The sequence below is a fragment of the Homarus americanus genome, unplaced genomic scaffold, assembly GCF_018991925.1.
Source record: "Homarus americanus isolate GMGI-L3 unplaced genomic scaffold, GMGI_Hamer_2.0 scaffold41366, whole genome shotgun sequence".
Lineage (NCBI taxonomy): Eukaryota > Metazoa > Arthropoda > Malacostraca > Decapoda > Nephropidae > Homarus > Homarus americanus.
In genome coordinates this window covers 3940947-3962146 of record NW_024723541.1, presented here as the reverse complement: position 1 = coordinate 3962146, position 21200 = coordinate 3940947, and the positions used below count along the sequence as shown (strand labels likewise).

At 46.2% G+C, this 21200-nt stretch overlaps 1 protein-coding gene across 1 annotated transcript in view; it reads left to right on the top strand.

Moving 5' to 3' along the window:
• LOC121863583 (obg-like ATPase 1) overlaps positions 1 to 20679 on the top strand; it is a 31406-nt gene extending 10727 nt beyond the window's left edge. Inside the window, 5 exon segments of the mRNA XM_042362301.1 lie at positions 6206 to 6346; positions 19809 to 19905; positions 20079 to 20195; positions 20484 to 20527; positions 20529 to 20679. Of these exon segments, the coding sequence (XP_042218235.1) occupies positions 6206 to 6346; positions 19809 to 19905; positions 20079 to 20195; positions 20484 to 20527; positions 20529 to 20568 (439 nt within the window). The 3' untranslated portion in view covers positions 20569 to 20679.
• The last annotated feature ends 521 nt before the right edge of the window (positions 20680 to 21200 follow it).

The following is a 21200-nucleotide window of genomic DNA, read 5'->3' as shown; positions in this document are numbered from 1 at the left end:
CTTGCAGATACCAACACTTTACTAACTTTCTGCCTTCATTAAAGTTCAAATAGACAAAAAGACTTAGGAAACAAATTGTACATAAGAATATTAGAGAGATGAATTTTCACTCACAAATACAGCTGTACCTGCAGATTCCTCCATACTTACATTGTATAAGGTAAACAAGGTGTGGAAAGTTCTGCCTGAAGCTGCTAACTCTAAAAACATTTGCCTATACACTGTTAGTTGTAGAAGCCACAAACATAGAGGACCAAAAAGAGTTCCCATGACATCCTTAGTCTATTTTGAAGAAGAAAAACTTTTACAGTACAGATCCAACGACTCAGGGAGCACCAGATGACCTGCTCCATCCCCTACACAACTCCCTCCCTGTCCTGGTTCTGGGCTTGACCGGTAACCCTCTCACTGGCTGATAATACAGGTTGTGTCATTAAGAGCTTGACAGTTCCCAGATCCCCTCCTGCTGGCTTGTATTGGGCACGGCCACAAACCCTCTTATTACGCACAACCAACAAAATCACAACATGAATTATAATTGACTGTCTTTTAATAACACGAAGGAGAATAAAGAATTGTAGAGGGGGTAAGGGTTGACATGAAGTTGGGGGAATATATGGAATTACAAAACAAATGAAACATTGGACCACCTCCTTTTGGCATATACAATACCTTCATCTTCCTTATTACTCAAACATTACCAAATATACATAACTTTTTTCTTTTCTTTTTTTTACCTCCACTAATAATTTTTTTATTTCATTTGCTAATATTTAGCTCAGGAATAGTGTCAACAGTACTCACACTAACCCTACCTCTATTTTTATGGTCACCTGAAACTTGACACAAATGTATTCGCTCAATTCTGGAGGGATTGATTTGAAACTTGCGAGACATTGCCACTACCATACACATCACACCTGTGTATTTGTGAGGTCGTAGTGTCTTGCTGGAAATCAAATCAGAGTAACTCATTTTTTATAGTTTTGGATTGATTGCATGAGACTGAAATATATCATCATTATAGTACCAGTCAGAGCACATGTGTGGTTTTTTTGAGTTACATATATAAAGGTCAAGGTCACTGCATCTAACAAACTAGTTGAAGCAATTTACTGGGCCTTGTTACAGCTACAGATTAGTAATATTATTTGAGTAATTTTATCATCCTTCATTTGTTTTCCTCCATTTCCATTTCTTTTCTTTTTTTTTCACAGTTTTTTATTACCAGTCACTTAGTCATTTGTATCCTACCTCATGTGAAATGTTTCTCAGGTTGAAAGTGTTGTGGGATGTGGTGTGTCTCTTCTTGTACTTCTTAGATGATAGAGAAAATTGTCTGGGAAGTTTAAGACAGAATTGGTCATTTTCTTTTTACATTTTCTTTAAAAATTTCTGGGGAGTTAATGATGTTTCTCTTATTATTATTATTATTATTATTCTTAAATAGTAAAGGAAATTATGTTCATTGTCTTCTTAAATGTGTGGAAGAAAATTAACCAAGGAAGACCGAGAGCAATACACCCAGTCTTGGCCTTGGGTACTGAAGGTGGTGTACGGGGGTCGTGGTAATGATATGCTATGCACTGATGATGATGACGGATCTCTATTTTTCTCGTGTTGTTTCTACAGAGTGTCTGGCCGCTCCATTTACATTATTCCACACGGTTTTTATTATTGCCTTCAGACTGTGTTACTGTTATTGTCTTGTTACTGTCTTGTTACTGTTACTGTCTTGTTACTGTCTTATTGCTCCTACTGTCTTGTTTCTTGTTACTACATATTCATAAGTAACATTGTGTCGCTCATTGTTACTCTGTTTTGTTACTTCATATTTATAACTGTGTTTCTGTTACTCTTCTTGTTACTACATATTCATAAGTAACAATGTGTTTCTGTTACTCTTTCTTGTTCTAGCAATTCGTAACACTGTATTGTTTTTGCTGTTCTTGTCACTACAGGTTCATAACACTTGTATTTGCCCATAGTGCATTTCATCATAACTACAGTATTTATTTACAAGTTTGAGTTGTTACTGCCAGTGTATATTGCAAAGGCCAGACACTTGTTTCATCCTTGCTTAACTCACATCACACAAGCCTCACCTTTCTGTCATACCCACCTCAGGTCCTGCCCACCACCCTGCCATACCCACCTCAGGTTCTGCCCACCACCCTGCCATACCCACCTCAGGTCCTGCCCACCACCCTGCCATACCCACCTCAGGTCCTGCCCACCATCCTGCCATACCCACCTCAGGTCCTGCCCACCACCCTGCCATACCCACCTCACCCACCTGCACACCCACCTCACACCCTGCCATACCCACCTCAGGTCCTGCCCACCACACCTCCTACCCACCTCAACCTCCCACCCACCTCACACCACTACCTCTCACCTCCTACTCTACCTACCATTCTTAACTACCCTGGTCTACCCATCCCCTGGTTACCATACTGACTTGTAAAAGAAACATCTCCCAAGTGAAAAATTTATCAAGATCACACTTAAAAATTTTTCTCTGACTCACCTGATTGCCATTGTTTAGAGGAATATTAATTAAGTCTGCCGGATTAAGGCATTGAATCCTCAACCAGAACCTTTATGATGAAATACTGGATCTGAATGAGGAGGTTCCAACACTACACAAAGTGGATTTGGAGAGCAAGGAAGGTTAGTCCAGTTTGATAAGTATTCTGGAAGTACAGGATATCCCTTCCTGATATGGTGGGTTTCAAAATACATAAAATGGAACTATAGTGAAATCTTGCTTGACTCCTTCTCTCCTCCTAAGCTTTTGAGATCAGTAGGATATCTAGGCCTGAATCTGTATTTGTCATGGTGAAAAGTTTTTATCACAACTTTACATTCAGCGGTGCATTGTGGTTTGTGGGAAGTGTCACATCTTCCAATGAGATTTAAGTGTCACATCCCTTTAGTGAGATTCAAGTGTCACATCCCTCCAGTGAGATTTAAGTGTCACATCCCTTTAGTGAGATTCAAGTGTCACATCCCTCCAGTGAGATTTAAGTGTCACATCCCTCCAGTGAGATTTAAGTGTCACATCCCTTTAGTGAGATTCAAGTGTCACATCCCTCCAGTGAGATTTAAGTGTCACTAAATAAAGAGGAAGGATATCTTATTTATTGTTAACATGGGTTGTGTCTTGGTGAACAGGGCAGGAGGTGGGTAGTGACGGGTGGGGGTGGTGGGCATGATAGGTGGTGGTGGTGGGCAGGATAAGGTGACAGTAAGACTGTGGTGGGTAGTGAGGGTGGTGGGCATGATAGGAAGTGGGCAGGATTGGAGGTGGGCAGATAGGAGGTGGGCAGTAAGAGGTGGTGGGCAGGATAGGTGATGGGCAGTAAGAGGGGTGGTGGGCATGATAGGTGGGGGGTGGTGGGCAGGATGGTGGTGGCAGTAGAGGGGTGGTGGGCATGATGGGAGTGGGGTAAGAGGGGTGGTGGGTAGGATGGGTGGTGGGCAGTAAGAGGGGTGGTGGGCATGGATGGGGTGGGCAGTAAGAGGGGTGGTGGGCAGTAAGAGGGTGTTTGGCATGTTAGGAGGTGGGGCAGTAAGAATTGGTGGGCATGATGGGAGGTGGGCAGTAAGAGTGGTGGGCATGATTGGGTGGAGGGGTGTTTGGCATGTGGGCAGTAGAGGGGTGGTGGGCATGATAGGAGGTGGGCAGTAAGAGGGGTGTTTGGCATGTTAGGAGGTGGGCAGTAAGAGGGGTGGTGGGCATGATAGGAGGTGGGCAGTGAGGGAAGGTGTAGAATTAGAAATGACTAAGACAGTAAACAGCTGTGGTGAAGGAAGACTTAATCTAACCTCACCTCACCTCACCTCACCTCACCTAACCTCACCTTGAAACAAATATATCTATAAATCTGATAGAGAATAGGTGGTGGCCGTTAGTGTCGCTTCCCTCAAGAATGGCGGCCTCTTGGATTAACGTGATATTTGAGTTAATATATAATGGATGTACCTGGGGTGTACTGTATGTGTTTTAAAAAGAATGATATAGTTTTTATTTGATTTTTGTTTTGACTCAGTATAATTTAATTGTAAGATGATGGCATGCATGTAAGAGAATAAATATTAAGTAAATATAGGAGTTTAATATGACGTGAAGAAGAAGGTATTATTTAGCTTTTAAAAATACTATAAATTTTCGTCGTGGAGTTAAAGACAAAAATAGGGAGTATTAAGTTAATTATTGTTAAGTGATATTCTGACTGGTTGGATCTGATTTTTATTTTTATTTTATTTTTTTACTTAATCTTTTTTTGACTGATGTAATTTTGATTGGTTAGTAAATAGTGTGGTCCAGGCAGTGTCCCCACACACACACACTTTGGAGGAGGACATGCAGGGATAAGTGGTTCATTTTTTCCAGTCGAGGGCAATTATTAAAGTGTAATTATCGTCGATGTGAAAGAACGTGATTGGTGGGTGGGAGCAGGGTGGGAGGGTGGTTGTTGATTAGCCGAGGGGCAGGGTGGGGAGGAGTCAACCACAATTCTGATTGGTCGGGAGGCGCGGCGACATTTTTCCCCCGAGCTCCCACGCAACCCTAGTCCCTTGCCACCCAGTCGTCTCAATACCACTCCTTTTTTTTTTACTTGTTTATGGGTCTCCTCGCCTTGTAGTTGTCACCTGAGTGATGGCGGCCGCGGGAGAAATACCCAGCGCTCCATAACCCAGTAATAAAAACTCCACCAGGGAAGTATATTGGGGCGTAAATTCCAGATAATGTTTTGCATTTAGAGGGTATTTGGCAACGGACGGAGCGACGGTCGCCTGGATAATTGGCTCGTGCAGTGTCGTCCCCCTTCCCCCTTCCTCCTTCCTCCCCCTCCTCCTCTAGCACGAACCCTCCCTCACTCATTCCGTTCTCCCCTCCCTCACGTGACCCCCCCCTCCCTCCACTATACGCCCTTTCTCAATATGTGCCTCAATTATTTTACAATTTTGCTGCTGATGGCACGTCATTAAGCATTTGCACACGATTTGCATATTTGAGGCATTTCGTGTGTGGCTTATCATTGTTATGTGACGTCAGGCCTCTATTATTCTTGCCCGAATTTCCTGTTCTCTGGGGTATAGCATGTGGCGTGGGCTCTTGTGTTATTGTGCCACGGATTTAACTGTCTGTTCCATCTCTTCCCCTTTCCTTCTGTCCTCATTTCCTTCCTCCCTTCCCTTCCGTCCCCATTTCTCCCCTCTCATTCTTCGTCTCTCCCTCATTATTCATCCCCATTCATCTTTATTATTATATTCCCCCTCATTTTCAGCATCTTTATATCCAGTACCTCTTCATCTTCACCCCCTCACCTTCGTCACTACTCATTATCTGTTACACCGAGTACCTCACCATCACTGTAGTGCTCTTAAACGTTTAATAATAACAATAATAATAACAGCAAAGAATATCGATTAATACTTACTGATGAAATTAACTTATTTACTCTACCATTGGATCTCAAGAGCATAGTAATAGTAGGTGTATAGAGCAAATAGAAACAGGATGACCAACGTGTAAAATCAGTTATCATTCGTCATCTATGATTTCCATATATATCATTACCTGTGCAGTGTACGGTAAATGCAGGTGTTGTCAATAGAGAGAGATTTTGATACACCTGTTGAAGCAAAGGTTAAAAAAAAAAAAACCTGTCCTGTTGGTTCAATCTCTCTTTAAGTATACGGGAGGCATTATATTGTGAGTCTGCCCAGTGTTTGTCCGGTCACCCATCAAGTTCTGGGATATTTCCGACTCTGCCCAGTGTATGTTAAGAGGAGGGGAGTGTATTATTACCCGGTGTTTACATTTGAACAGTGAACAAGAATACCATTATTGAACGTGTGTGCCCTCTCGTGTGGGTGTAAATAAAGAAGTGGTTTAGGAGGCTCTGGGTGTGTGTGGTTTAGTAGCCTCGTGTGTGTGTGTGTGTATAGAACATCTGGAGGTCTATTGATCACCCACACTCACCATGTTGAATAATTAAACCCATTGAAATATTTATAAACCTAGTTCCTCTCTCATAGACGGGTGACATAGCCATTAGATCTAACCTATCTGTCTGTCTGTCTGTCTGTGGAGGTGATGGTTTCTGAATGTTCTCTTTTATCCCACATGAAGATTAAGCACCCGAGGATATTTCACCTAATGATTACTGTATTTTTCCTTTGTTTTGGTCAGGTTGGTGAAGATCAAAGAGTGGATTGATACCAACGACCCAGGCGCCATCCTCATCCCCTTCTCCGGGGTGTTGGAGCTGAAGGTGGCCGAGATGGAACCCGAAGCTAAGGAACAGTACGCCAAGGACAACAAAGTCAGCAGGTATGTGTGTGTGTGTGTGTGTGTGTGTCAAATGTTCAGGGAATTTTGTCCACAACTGTATCGTGAAAAGCGCCTCCAGCATTGACCAATCACATAAGGCTGGCATCCCCCTCCTCCCCCTGCAATCACTCAACAATAACAGACTAATGGAAACTACTCCAGGTGTATGTGTTTAGCCACTGAGTCACCTGTGTGTTGAGAGACTCCGTTATTTATTGTGTGTTGGATGATGAGGATGATGATGACGATGATGATTGGCTGAAGGTCTGTTTGATGCTAGCTGTGAAGACTCGCTGTTTTAATTTCAGACACTGTGAGGTGTTCTCTTATGCCACGGGTGTTTGAACTTCCTCCTATTGGTTAATGTGTAGTGAACATTTTGAACATAATTAACACACACACACGCACACACACTCCTTTATGTCTTTCCAATTCTATCCTCCCCTCACACCCCACACCCTCCTTCCCCACTATACCTCCTTCCACACATCCCACACCCTCCACACACCTCAATACCCTCCCCCCACACCTTCCCACACACACACACCTTCACACACACACACACACACACCTTCACACTTCCACTTTACCCCCTCCCACACACCCCAACCCCTCCAACACACCCCCACACACCCCCCCCACCTCCCCCTACACCCTCCCCCACCCCCCCACACCCTCCCCACACCTCCCCCCACACACCCCTCCCCCACACCCCCCCACCCCTTCCCCCCCACACCCCTCCCCCACCCCTCCCCCACACCCCCCCCTCCCCCACACCTCCCCCACACCCTCCCCACCCTCCCCCCACATACCCTCCCCCACATACCCTCCCCTCCACCCCACACCCTCCCCACACCTCCCCCCCACACCTCCCCCCACACCCCCCCACCCTCCCCCACACACCCTCCCCCACACACCCCTCCCCACACCCTCCCCTCCACACACCCTCCTCCCTCCCACACCTCCCCTCCCACACCTCCCCCCTCCCACACACCTCCAACCCCTCCCACACACCTCCAACCCCTCCCACACACCTCCACACTCTCCCACACCTCCCTCAGCACACATAAACAGAGTGGTTAGCAGGTTAGCATGTCAATTCAGTATATCAGTGGATAGTTGAGCATTGTTTACACAGCTGTTGGTAATTGCAACGTGTAAAGTGTCCAGCGGTGGTTGGGTGGGGTGGGTGGGTGAAGATAATGGTGGCGACGAAGGCATGTTGTAGGTGGATTGGGTGGGTGATGGTGGTTGAACTAGACAGTGGATGGGGATAGTCATTGGTGAGTGGTGGTAGTGGATAGATGGACGGACGAGTGGGGGATGGGTGTAGGCAGTGGTGGGTGAGTATGGGTAATGGTGGGTGAATGATAGAAGCAGTGAGTGAGTGTGAGAGGCAGTAGGTGGATATAGGAGGCAGTGGGTGAGTATGGGAGGCAGTGGGTGAGTGTGGGTGGCAGCAGTGGGTGTGGGTGGCAGCAGTGGGTGTGGGATGGCAGCAGTGGGTGTGGGGGGGCAGGCCAGGTCTCTACTTCATGACTCGGGACACTAACAGCAGAAGGTACAGACCAGGAATGGACCATTAGCGTCATTATCGTGGCCATAACTCCTCTTCTTCCTCCTCGGCGGGATTGACTCGAGTCACTGCTGGCTATGCCCTCCACCCCTCCATTCCCTCCACCACCCCAATCCCCATTACATTTTTAGTCTCCAATCCAAACTTGTGTCCAATTTCCACGGTCTTGGGGTTTAACTTGGACTTACAACACTGGCATTGACTTCGGACTTTGGACTCGGGTACTGACATGGACTTGAGTATAATGGACTTAATGTCTTGATGCAGTTTCATGTAAAGTCTCTTCCCCGGCGACCACCTGGTGCTCACCGTAAATTGACATGGGGGTGAAACATGACACAGTGGTTGTAGTTACCTTGTTGGTGTTATTGGGGCGGGCAGGCGGGGCGGGGCGGGGCAGTGTTTATGTTGCGTCACTCTCTTGTTGGTTTAGTTAAAATCGACATTGTTGTTTTGATCTTTCGTCGCGTTTTTTATCCTAAGTTTTAATTCTTGTTCTATAACGTAATATAAACCTGGATTATACGTGGTTTAAAGACCTTAGTCGTTGAAGCTCAGTAATACATTAAAACGGCATTGTCAGCTTCCCGCCCTCCTTGAGACGGTCTTTTCGGATCACCTGAAGAAACTCCACCACAGCTTATATTTCACCCAAAGATTAGCCTAACCTAACCTAATGCTATTTGAGGGGATAAGTTTAGGTTAGGTTACCATTGTGGTGGTTAATCTTTAGGTAAAATAAGCTGGGGTGAAAATTCCTCAGGTGATGATGATGATGATAATAACAAGTAATAATAAAAATAATGCTAACAGTAGTGATAAGAATATTAAGTATATGAGAAATACTTCAACATACAGTACAGTATGTAATACAAATAGTGCCCACTCGTACGTAAACTTGGAACGAATAACGATAATAATTGTAAAGACGCAGACTTGTTATTTTCCAGGGGTCGACGGCATGATTACTGTGTACTCAAGCTGAGCCGTGTTACTTTGTTTACACCAGGACTATATAGTGAGGCTAAGAGGACCGTACTGTACTGGTGTTTATTATTGACAAGTACAGTAGAGGAATGCCTGTCACTGTCTCTCTTGATGCTACAGTCACCTTGGAGAGGTTTGGTGTCTTATCATGTTGAAGGAGGAACAACCCCCCCCCCCCCACATAGACACACATTACATTCTAATAGGTCTCCCACTAACTTTAAAAATTCATTAGTTTTAACTCGCTCAGCAAGTAACGTTTATGAGGCTATGATCTAAAACATATACATTAACATTGTTGCATGTATTTAAACACATATGTTTCTATTAAGGAAATTAGTTTATATATATATATTAATTATAATGAATTACTGACGTGGTCCAGATTGGCTTATTTATGTCATTATAACGAGAGAATGACTTAAGTTTATGAACGTGACCTGGACGTAAATTAGGGCTGAAATATTGGCTGGATAATAGAGTCGAGGTTAACACTAGATTATTATATACCAGGATTGAGATTAACAGCAGCTGTCAGTATATTAGTGGGGGAGGGGGCATTTTGAGTGTGTGTCTGTCTGTACTAGCTATCAACGGGGGGGGCAATGAGCATCAGTGTAGGGCATGAGGCTGGGCAGGACGGGACAGGATGGCGTTTAGGAGGTAGGTTATGGTAGGAGGACCAATGTGGTGATGAGGAGAGAGAGAGGCAGGCTAGGATAAGATGAGGCAGGCTAGGATAAGATGAGGCGGGCTAGGATAAGATGAGGCGGGCTAGGATAAGATGAGGCAGGCTAGGATAAGATGAGGCGGGCTAGGATAAGATGAGGCAGGCTAGGATAAGAGAGGCAGGCTAGGACAAGGTGAGGCAGGCTAGGACAAGAGATGCAGGCTAGGATAAGAGAGGCCGGCTAGGATAGGAGGGGCAGGCTAGGATAAGATGAGGCAGGCTAGGATAAGAGAGGCAGACTAGGACAAAAGATGCAGGGTAGGATAAGAGAGGCAGGCCATCATCACCAGTTGGTCGGGGTGAACATAAACCGTGGAGGGGGCGGGGTCCACCCTCTATAAATAAGCCGCCAACTTTATTTCTCCGACTGTCGCGCCCCCAGCCGAGGAGGACACAGGTAACCCGGGGGAGGTAAGGTCGACGGCGGGGTGGTGGAGACGCGGAGGTGACGACCCTAGAGACGCCAGGTGACTTAGCTCGTTGTGGACCCGGATGGAGGATGTACCCCCAGCCACTGTCACTGTTATTATCTTTGAGCGTGGGGGGGTAGTGAGGGGGAGGGGTGAGGGGGGTGGTAGGGGAAGGAGGGGGGAGGGGATCCAAATGATACGGCCTTTGTCAGGGAAATGATGAAGATTGGCGGCTCCTGCACGATAATTTGGGGCAGCTCGGGTCCTTGGGAGTCCCGGACAGGTAATTAAGTCAGGGAGAGGGGTGGAGAGGGATGGGAGTCTCTGGTTTGTATACTCATTACCAGCCGTGTTGGGTTTCCTGCCCCGGGGGTTCCACTGGGAGTGTCACTGGTGGAGAGGACGTGTCTGGTGGAACTGGAGGAACATGCCTTCTTTCCTTCCTTCCTTCCTTTTTTCCCCTTTTCTCTTCTTCTCTCCTTCCCTCCCCAATTCCCCTTTTCTCCCTCTCTCCTTCCCTTTTTCTCTTCCTCCCGTCTGCCTTCCCTCCCCCTCCCTTCCGACTTTCTTCCCCCTCCCTTCCTCTTTCTTTTTGTTCCTCCCTTCTACACACTCACTCACCTCCCCACTCAACCCCCCTCCACATACACACCTCACCCCCACACCTCATCTTTGCACAACTAGGTGACTAAAAGGGACAGAATTTACCACCTCTCCGACTGTGACCAACCACCTGACCTCATAATTATCCTCTGACATATATATTATTTTCGATAAGGTGTGAGTACAGGTTATCACGACTCAACTGTCACTCATCGTCACTTATACCACCTGCTGTCACTCATCGTCACTTATACCACCTGCTGTCACTAGTTGCTTGGAAACACTCGCTCTGTTGTGTTTACTATTTGTCTGTTTGTTGGTTTGCTAGTGTCCCCTCCCTCCCTCCGTCCGTCACACACACACACACACACACACACACACACACACACACATATATAAAAGCACTGAAATGTAAGGCGCTAAATTGCATCTTTTTGTACCTGTGGTCTTGAGATTACCTGTACTGGTATTATTTTCCACCTGCTTGACTGAATACCCTTAGCATTATTATTGTTATTATTATTATTATTATTATTATTATTATTATTATTATTATTATTATCTGGGTAAGAATATTGGGTAAATTAAACTTTGTATTCAGATAACCTCTAAATAGTTTGTGTTATACGCTTCTAAATCATGATTCTTTGTAATGTTATAGAATGCGATGTATTTATGTATGTATGTGTGTATGTTTAGGAATGGGTATCTTGGTTTTGGTGTGTGTGTGTGTGCGTGCCAATGAAAGCTATCGTTTATATATTAACTGCTGACAAACATTAACCCTCCTTGGGTCATAGAATGAAATGACAATACCCAATAGATATACAATAACCCTGCCTCCCTGCCCCGTCCCCCTGCCCCGCCCCCTGCCCCGCCCCCGCCTCGCCCCCGACCCCCCTCAATGATTACCAATACCCGGGTCTCTCCTTTCCTTCCATTAAAAGTTTGTATCAATTTTGTGGGCCGCTTAAACCCTGCAGCGCGCCATTGATCCGTCACCTGTCTGTGTTCCTTGTGGTGTTAATGGCACTACTGTTAACGTTGTGTGTGTGTGGGGGGGGGGGGGTTCATTTGTCACCGTTACTTTAGTGTGTAATCGCAAAAGTGCAGGTGAGTGATGTTGTGGTGATGGTGATTTATGGCCTATCTTTCTTTCTTCTACCAGTTACCTTCCTTCCTTCCTTCCTTCCTTCTCCCAAGATTCTCATTTTTTTCCTCAACAAATTTCCTCTCACTCGTCTCAGATCCTCAGTATGTGGGCTACCTGTGATGGGGAGTATGGTGGTGGTGGTGGTGAGTGTGGTGGAGGTGGTGGGTTTGGTGGTGGTGGTGGTTGGTGTAGTGGTGGTAGTGGTGCTGCAGCAGTAGACTAGCCAGGGGGGCGTCTCACTGTCGCCACTACCCTCACGCGATAACGTGATCCACCATTGACACACACACACACCACACCTCCTCCCTCCCTCCTCCCTCCCTCCCTCCCTCCCTCCTTGTCTTGCCCTCCACACCCCCATGGCCAAACCCCACTTCATGTGCCATACCGTCCCACCATCTCTATGTTACCAGCTGCCGACAACCCCTTCCTTCACACACCATGGGTGCCCCACCCATCCCCCCCTACACCCCATCCTTCACCCCATCCCCCTTCACCCCATCCCCTTCACCCCATCCCCCCACCCCATCCCCCCACCCCCATCCCCCTACACCCCATCCCCACCCCATCCCCCACACCCCATCCCCCCCCACCCCCCCCTTACACCCCATCCCCCCACCCCATCCCCTTCACCCCATCCCCCATCCCCCATCCCCATTCACCCCATCCCCACACCCCATCCCCTACACCCCATCCCCCACACCCCATCCACCCCATCCCCACACCCCATCCCCCTACACCCCATCCCCTCCCCATCCCCACACCCCATCCCTCATCCCCCACACCCCATCCCCTACACCCCATCCCCACACCCCATCCCCCCACACCCCATCCCCATTCACCCCATCCCCCACACCCCATCCCCTCCACACCCCATTACACCCCATCCCCCCTCCCCATCCCCTACACCCATCCCCATCATACCCCATCCACCCCATCCCCATTTTCCCATTCCCCCACCCCATCCCCTACACCCCATCCCCTACACCCCATCCCCCACCCCATCCCCCACCCATCCCCCACACCCCATCCCCATCCCCATACACCCCATCCCCTCCCTACACCCCATCACCCACCCCATCTTCCCCATCCCCATCTCCTCCCCATCCCTCTAAGACGATAGCTATACCCCATGCACCTGCTATGCCTTACCTTACACTTACTTTTTGCTATTGTTTGTGGTACCCCTGCCCCCCCCCCCCCCGAACCCTGCCTTATCACACTGTCCACTCTCCACTCTCCCTACTCCCACCCACCCACCCACCTTACTACAGACAGAGATAGAGACAGACAGACATAGAGAGAGAGAGAGAGTTCCTCCTGCCCTCCTCTTCCTCCTCCTCTTCCTCTTCCATCGTTCTCCTCCTCTATCTGATTATCTGAGTGAGTGGTACAGTGAGGAGCCTAGTAGGAGGAGTCAGGGGATAGTGGGAGGAGTCAGGGGATAGTGGGAGGAGTCAGGGGATAGTGGGAGGAGTCAGGGGATAGTAGGAGGAGTCAGGAAGACTGAGAGGGTTGCATGGGAAGGGATGGTGGCAAGAATAAAGAGGAGATGCCGACTTAATGCCTCTTGGTCACAAATTAATGCCTCTTGGGCCGAATTAATGCCTCGATGGGCCCAACTAATGACTCGATGTCCCAAATTAATGCCTCTTGATGCCCTGGTTAAACTCACATCACATTACCTAACGTTGAACTTTCCACACGAGGGAGGAATGAGATCATGTTTATAACAGGACATATGTGTGTGTGTCTTTTGTTTGTCTATGTGTGTATGTATATGTAGGTTCTTTGTGTAGCTTGTGTATGTGTGTGTAGGCTCTTCTCCCTCCCTCCCTCCCTCCCACCACAGTGTCAGTGGTCAGGGTAAGTGGGTGTGATTACCTTGATGGGCGCCAGCAGGTAATTACACAGGTAGTGGTAAGTTTTCCGTCACCTGGGATGACCCCCCCGACGCCTTCCTTTTATCTGTCTCACCTGGTATCCTCTCTCCCACCGACATACATACATACATACACTGCCCGTAGACAGGCCTCAGACTGTCCCCTAGACAGGCCTCAGACTGCCCCCTAGACAGGCCTCAGACTGTCCCCTAGACAGGCCTCAGACTGTCCCCTAGACAGGCCTCAGACTGCCCCCTAAACAGGCCTCAGACTTTCCCCTAAATATGTAGGTCTCAGACTGTCCCCTAGACATGCAGGTCTCAGACTGCCCCTAGACAGGCCTCAGACTGTCCCCTAGACAGGCCTCAAACTGCCCCCGAGACAGCCCTCAGACTGCCCCCTAGACAGGACCCAGACAGGCTCTAGACAGCCCCAGACAGGCCCTAGACAGGTCCCAGACAGGCTCTAGACAGCCTTCAGACAGGCCTCTCTATCTGGTTCTACAGGTAACTCGCTGCGTCGTGTGGTCAGAGGGTAAAGTCCTGTTGACACTGTAGATAAGAACTTATTGACCAGAAATTCTCAGTTGTTGCATTTATGATTGAGGGAGAGAGACAGGTATGAGGGGCCGTGTGAAGGTGGCTGGGTTAAGGTCTCTCGTGCAGGTGATTGGCGTCTTCCAGGAACACCTACATTATTAACTTGTCACGCAATCCTCAAAACTCACCGCCTCTCAAACTTCATCACATCCAATTGTGTCCTTCTATCCTATCGTTCACCTGCCCCGTCTTGCCTGCCTGCCGTGTGGAGGGTGAGGGAAGGTAGATGCCTCAACACCTGCCATGGACGACGGTGGAGGAGAGGTGTTGTTGGTGTTGTTGGTGATGATGGCATTGCTAGTCATCATTGGCACCGCTAGTCGATCATCTTGGTACTACTAGTCATACTTGGCACTGCTGGTATTATGGGTAGTACACATTATACGTAAACATATAACACAAGACCATAATCATTAACACACAAGCGTCCATCTTAATTAATTATTCAACAGGTCAAGGTATTTCGTTCTCAACCTAACCTAACCAGAACAAGTAAGCGTGGTGATTTTTTTCTATGAACATTGTGCAAAAAAAAGTAAGAGTTGGTGTGTGTGTGTGTGTGTGTGTGTGGGATGGTTGTGAGGTTGGTGGCGTGGTGTGGTGGTTGGTGGCGTGGTGTGGTGGTTGGTGGTGTGGTGGTTGTGAGGTTGGTGGCTTGGTGGTGCTGTTTGTGAGGCGTGTGGTGTGGTGGTTGTGTGGTTGGTGGCGTGGCATGGTGGTTGTGTGGTTGGTGGCGTGGTTGTGTGGTTGCACGTCACTCTCCTCACATGTACTATCTACTCTTATTTATACCCGTAACACCTCAGTCAAGTGAGGAAAAACACCACGACCCTCATCTAGGAATCTCTCCCTCAGCTCCCAAACATACCGTATCGACAGGAACTATCAAATTACCGTAGCTCAGGGGTACCGGAAACATGTCCTAGGAGTCTCTCTCTCTCTCTCGTTTTGAATATTGGTAGTTGTGTAGCGCGTCAATCAAGAAGCTAATACCTAATATTAAGAGAGGGCAGACCACCCTCATGGTGGGGGTGGGTGATGAACCAGAGGAAACACACACTCAAACACTCACACACTCACTTTCATATACTCACACACTCACTCATTCATTCATACACACTTGGGATGGATGGCTGTCACACTCGCTCAAGTAGTATTATAGTTGTAACCGTTCTCAGTTTAGAAATGTGCTGTTTACAATGGCTCTCGGTTTTGTTTCCGGACGATACCTTGAAACCTCTTGAATCCCAGGTTGGTCAGGATCTGGGTGGGCAAAGGCAGTACCCACGTGGGTATAGTACCTGGAATAAACCAAGAAAGTACCTGGGCGAGCCAGGGCAGTACCTAGTTGGGCAGAGTTGTTCATGGACGGTTAAGGTGAGACAGGACAGTGCCCTGGTAGGCAGATTGCGTGGACCAGGACAGTACCAAGGTGGGCAGGGTGAGGCAGGCAGTACCCAGGTGGGTAGGACGAGCTAAAACAGTACCCAGGTGGGCAGGGTGAGCCAGGACAGTACCAAGGTGGGCAGGGTGGGCGAGGCAGAGAGTGAGGGTTGATGAAGAGCGGTGCCAGGGTCGCAGGTATAATGGCAGGTGAGGAGGCGGCAGATTACATGTGCCCCGCCAGGTAATGACGGCAATCTGGCCACATTTGTCATTGACGGGAAGACGATAAACTGCACGGGTAGCCTAGTGTCTCCGGGCACCTCGCTCTGCCCACCTGCCCTCCTTCCCTCTCCCACCCCCTTCCTCCCACCTCCTACCCTCTCCCTCCCACCCAGCACAGTCACCCAAGGTGCTGTACCGCTGCACAGCCTCTCACTCAAGGAAGGTATTGGGTGATGTGTTTTGAGGCTGGACTTGTGTTCTGAGGTTATTGCTGTCTGGTATTAAGTGTGTGTGTGTGTCCATGTGCGTGTGTATTGGAAGGACAAGAAGGGTTGTTAGGGTGAGTCGGGATAGAGGGAGAGATCTTTTGCCCTCGGTGTCAAAATTATATATATTTCATCGCCATGGCAGCATCATCATCATCATCATCAAGCCAGCCGATGACTAATTCCTTGTCTTTCTTAATTCACGGTTGCGTTCGTAAAGAGTGTTTGTCCGTGGTGCGCTGACCCTATGTAACAGGCACCTCTACCACCCCGGAGTTGTTGTGTTGTCTTGTCCTGTCCTGTTTGATGAGCGTTTACAGTCCGGATGAAAGATCTATGTATGAAAAGTAAAATAATAATAATAATAATAATTCATATTTTGTCACTAAAGCTCGTACGTTAATAGTAATAAGAAGAATTTAATGTTTACTTATTGAGAATTGGATACACACTTGTACACTCGTTAACTTAAAAACACACACACACACCAGATATTTAAACAATTTTTTTTAATTAACGATACTTTATAATCACGCAATCACGACGTAGTTATTGTAGTTAGTGATTGACAGAATGGGAGGCTTTGTGTCCAGCAGTGGTTGGGTTATGGCCCTTCTTGAATTCTCACACGGACCAGTTTCTTCTGTGTTATTTTCCATTGGGTAAAAATCCTCAAGTGAAGAATTTTTTAAAGTAGAGAATTTTTTGGAGAATTGTGTAAAAGTTTGGAATTATTAATGAGATTTTTTTAGAAGTACAGAATTGTGATGAATATTTTTTTAAAGGACAGAATTGTTAGAGAATTATTATAATATAGAGAAATGGAATAAAGTTCAGGACGTAATTCTTATCATAAATACAGTATACAGAATTGTTATGAGTACAGAATTTTTTGGCGCTACAGAATTTAAGGACAGTTTGTTGTGAAGATAGATTTTTTTAAGTGGAATTATCATAAAATACAAAATTACAAAATACAGAATTATTACAGAAGACGGTCTCCATATTTGGGGTGTGTGTTACCTTCGTCTCTGAGTTACAGTTTGAGTGTGTTACAGCATTAAAGTGCGTTACAGCGTAAGAGTGTGTTACAACATTAGCGTGAGTGGCTCTCTTATTGAGTGCAATACATGAAAACAAACACACACACACACACACACACACACACACACACACAGGGAGTCGATCTATTTCAGGATGTCATAGGGAGTGTAGGTCCTTAGGAATTCCTTTTCTATTCATTCTACTGGTTCTATTAGCCATAGAGAACGTGAAAGATCCTTATTCCAGAACACCCATTGGAATAGGATTTGGGGGGAACCACTTTCATTTGTGTGTGTTTGAGAGACGTTATACAGTATCGTGGCTGTGAGAGTTGAGATTAGATGAAACTAGTATATGTGAGTTTGTTGAACCATTAAGATAAAACTCCAAGTGTGTCTGCAGGTAATCTATCAAATAATGACCAGGTATTAGTGGAGTCTGAGACACTTGAGGTAAATACATTTGAAGATAAATTCCCCCCCCAGATCTTTCCTAAAGGTATATAGATGGAGTTAGTGGTCTGGGTAATAACAAGTGGGTGTTTGTTTACATTTGGTGGAAGGGGGCGAGGCGGCCATACTGCCCCGGCAAGAGAGGCTGTTATGGGTGGGGTGAGGGGGAGGTGGGGAAAGCATCATTTAGCCCCCTCCCCAGACCCCCCCTAGATCGGCATCTTAGCCAAACACTGGACCCACCGAGGCTTACGTGTGCTTAATGTAATAAAACCATGAAGGCAAAGCACTGTGAGTTCCATTGTACAGATCATAACTTTGTGCTAATCTGTGGCAGGTAATAAAAGTCCAGGTGGGTGCGGCTTAAACAAGGGACTTGGCCAATGGGAGGTGAAGTGTGGGTGTAAGGCTGGAGTGGTGGACCAATAGACATGCAGAGCGTGACTTGACCACGCCCCTAGTCCTCACCAGGCTCCACCTACCCCGACGCTGCCATCGTGGTGGACCCTATACCACCACCACCACGCTGCCGTGTCATTGCACCGTCGACAAAATAAATTGCAGATGTAGATAAAGAGAACGTCTGCCGGCCTCTATTGTGTTTTGATTGGGGTCGAGGGAGGACGTAGCAATTATATATGCAACACGCGTGCCCGACTTATTTACCGGCGACCTCAATCACTCTCAACAGATAGAGGGGGTCGACACACCTTGTCATCTCCAGCCCCTCCTAATGGCTTGGCGAGGTTCCGGCCCATTAGAATCTTGGTGGAAATAATGGTTGTGTGTGTGTGTGTGTGTGTGTTGACGGGGAATAAAGGGGGACACTTTGTATACACATTAAATGGTACTTGTCACACTTTGTCAACACTGATACACTGCAATGATACCTATATTTAAAGTCACTCGCTATTTCTACATGTTATTGAGTAGTAGAATCTCTCTCTCTCTCTCTCTCTCTCTCAATTCGTGTGAGACTACATAAATGTGTACTATAACATCCCACATTAAATTTGTGATATATGAGGATTAAAATAAACATTGAGTCAAATTGTTAAAAGCGTGACTCTCGGTCTTGGCTGTTCTCTCCCTTGTATTAGTAAATAAAAGTTATTAATGTTTTACCAGTGGCTAAGAGTGTGTGTGTGTGTGTGTGTGTGTGTGTGTCTGTCTGTCTTTCTTCAGGTAGATACAATCACCAAACCACCAATTAGCTGCCAGTGGACCAGCAACGGCAGGTAGGACAAATTAGTGTGTCTCAGGTCGGTGAAGTCAATTGACAAGCTTACCTGCAATTACCTACCAGACGTAATCAGTGCAAGGTATGGCTAATGACCCAACTACCCAGGAATGACCTTTAATGAGAAAGAGAGAGAGATGGTCAATGTATATAGAACTTAAAAGATTGTACTATAGCATTTACCTTGAACCTATATAAAGAATTTGTTTATCACAGGTGAATGGAGTGACGAAGGTATGGGTAAGGTGTGGGTAGTGATGGGTAAGGTGTGGGTAGTGATGGGTTATGGGGGTAAGGTGTGGGTAGTGATGGGTTATGGGGGTAAGGTGTGGGTAGTGATGGGTTATGGGGGTAAGGTGTGGCAGTGATGGGTTATGGGGGTAAGGTGGGTGGGTAGTGAAGGTGGGGTAGTGATGGGTCATGAGTAAGGTGTGGATAGTGATGGGTTATGGGTAAGGTGTGGTAGTGATGGGTTATGGGGGTGGGTGTGGGTATGATGGTTATGGGTAATGGGTTATGGTGTGTAGTGATGGTTGTGGTAGTGATGGGTGTATGGGTAAGGTGTAGTAGTGATGGGTTATGAGGTAAGGTGTGGGTAGTAATGGGTGTATGGGTAGGTGTGGGTAGTGATGGGTTATGGGTAAGGTGGTGTGGGTAGTGATGGGTTATGGGGGTAAGGTGTGGGTAGTGATAGGTTATAGGTGGTTGGGTAGTGATGGGTTATGAGGTAAGGTGTGGGTAGTAATGGGTAAGGTGTGGGTACTAATGGGGTATTTTGGTAGCTGTCTTGTCTATAGTTATGGAATGTTTAATTGATGTAAAAGTTTTCATAAATGTGTTAGAACAGGACTTGTATTTAATGACTTATTATTTGTTACTGTATGCGTGTTTAACTGTTGTTTATATTACAGTTCCCTTGACAAGATCATCATCCAGGGTTACAAGGCCCTCCAGCTTATGTACTTCTTTACTGCTGGACCTGATGAGTGTAAGGCCTGGACTATACAGGTGAGTCTCTCTCTCTCTCTCTCTCTCTCTCTCTCTCTCTTTTAGTTGAACTTAAAGTTAAAAGGATATAATCAATATATCTAATATGGTGTCAAGAACAGCATAATTTCATCATCATCATTAATGTTTTATGGCCATTCTTTCATACTTTGCTTCTCACACCATGTAGACAGGCTCAAGCACCCCAGGCTGCCGGGAAGATCCACACAGACTTCGAGAAGGGTTTCGTGATGGCTGAAGTCATGAAGTACAACGACTTCAAGGAAGAGGGGTCGGAGGCAGCCTGTAAGGTATGTATCAAGTGATTTTTAGAATACAGTCAGCATTTTTTTTTATCACTGTCAAAAAGTCCAAAAACATTGACACGATTTTAAGTATTGTTAATGAAGATAGTCTACTAACCCCTTGTGTGTGGGGTCCCCTCTGAGCTGAATAAAATCATCTGGTGTTAGCTAAATAAAATACTAAATGTTACATCCCCATACTGGAGGGGTTAGATGGTTGAATTTTATAGTTAGGTGTGTAAAGCGGGTCATCCCGGTCCTAAAAACAAGTTACTAGTTTCAACGTTTTTTCAGGCTTCTGGGAAGTACCACCAAAGAGGTCGTGTTCATTACGTGAGGCGGAGACATAATATTCTTCAAGTTCCAACCGGTGGCCTGAAGAAGAAATGAGACTGGTTGTTGCTAGTGCTTCTCGTGGTATTTTATGTCCAAATGATTGCGGTGTTTATTTGCATCTGTGATCTCCTGAGTAAATTTTAATCAGGATGGATATCAGTCTTTCATTAACCCCCATCCCAATTTTCTCATATCCTTACGATTCATTTCCCTCTTTGGGATTGTTAAAGTCAATTTGGTAGCATGAGTCACGTGTTTTAAAAGAAATCTCAGAAATTGTTTATAGTTATTACTGAAAGATGATTGGAACTGTAAGATCAGTGAAAAGTTTTCTAATCCTTTGAGCTTTGTAAGAAATACCGATGGACTGATATTTGTATGTAAATTGTATGTGTTTGTCATTAGTTGTATTATTTGTTGAATTTTTTTGTGATGCTGAAGGCTAAAAAAATTGTACTTTTTATCACTATTTCAGGTGCCTTTCCCTGTATACCAATTTAGTTTATTTGGTTTATAACCATACATGGATCAGGAACTTGGATGTAGATACTAGTAAATACCAGAACATTAGCAACATTGTGAAATATTTTATGCATGAGCATTTAGTATCTGTATGTATGTATCTATGTATGCATGTACAAGCATATAGCATGCCTTGTGTGTTTTGAAGTTTAA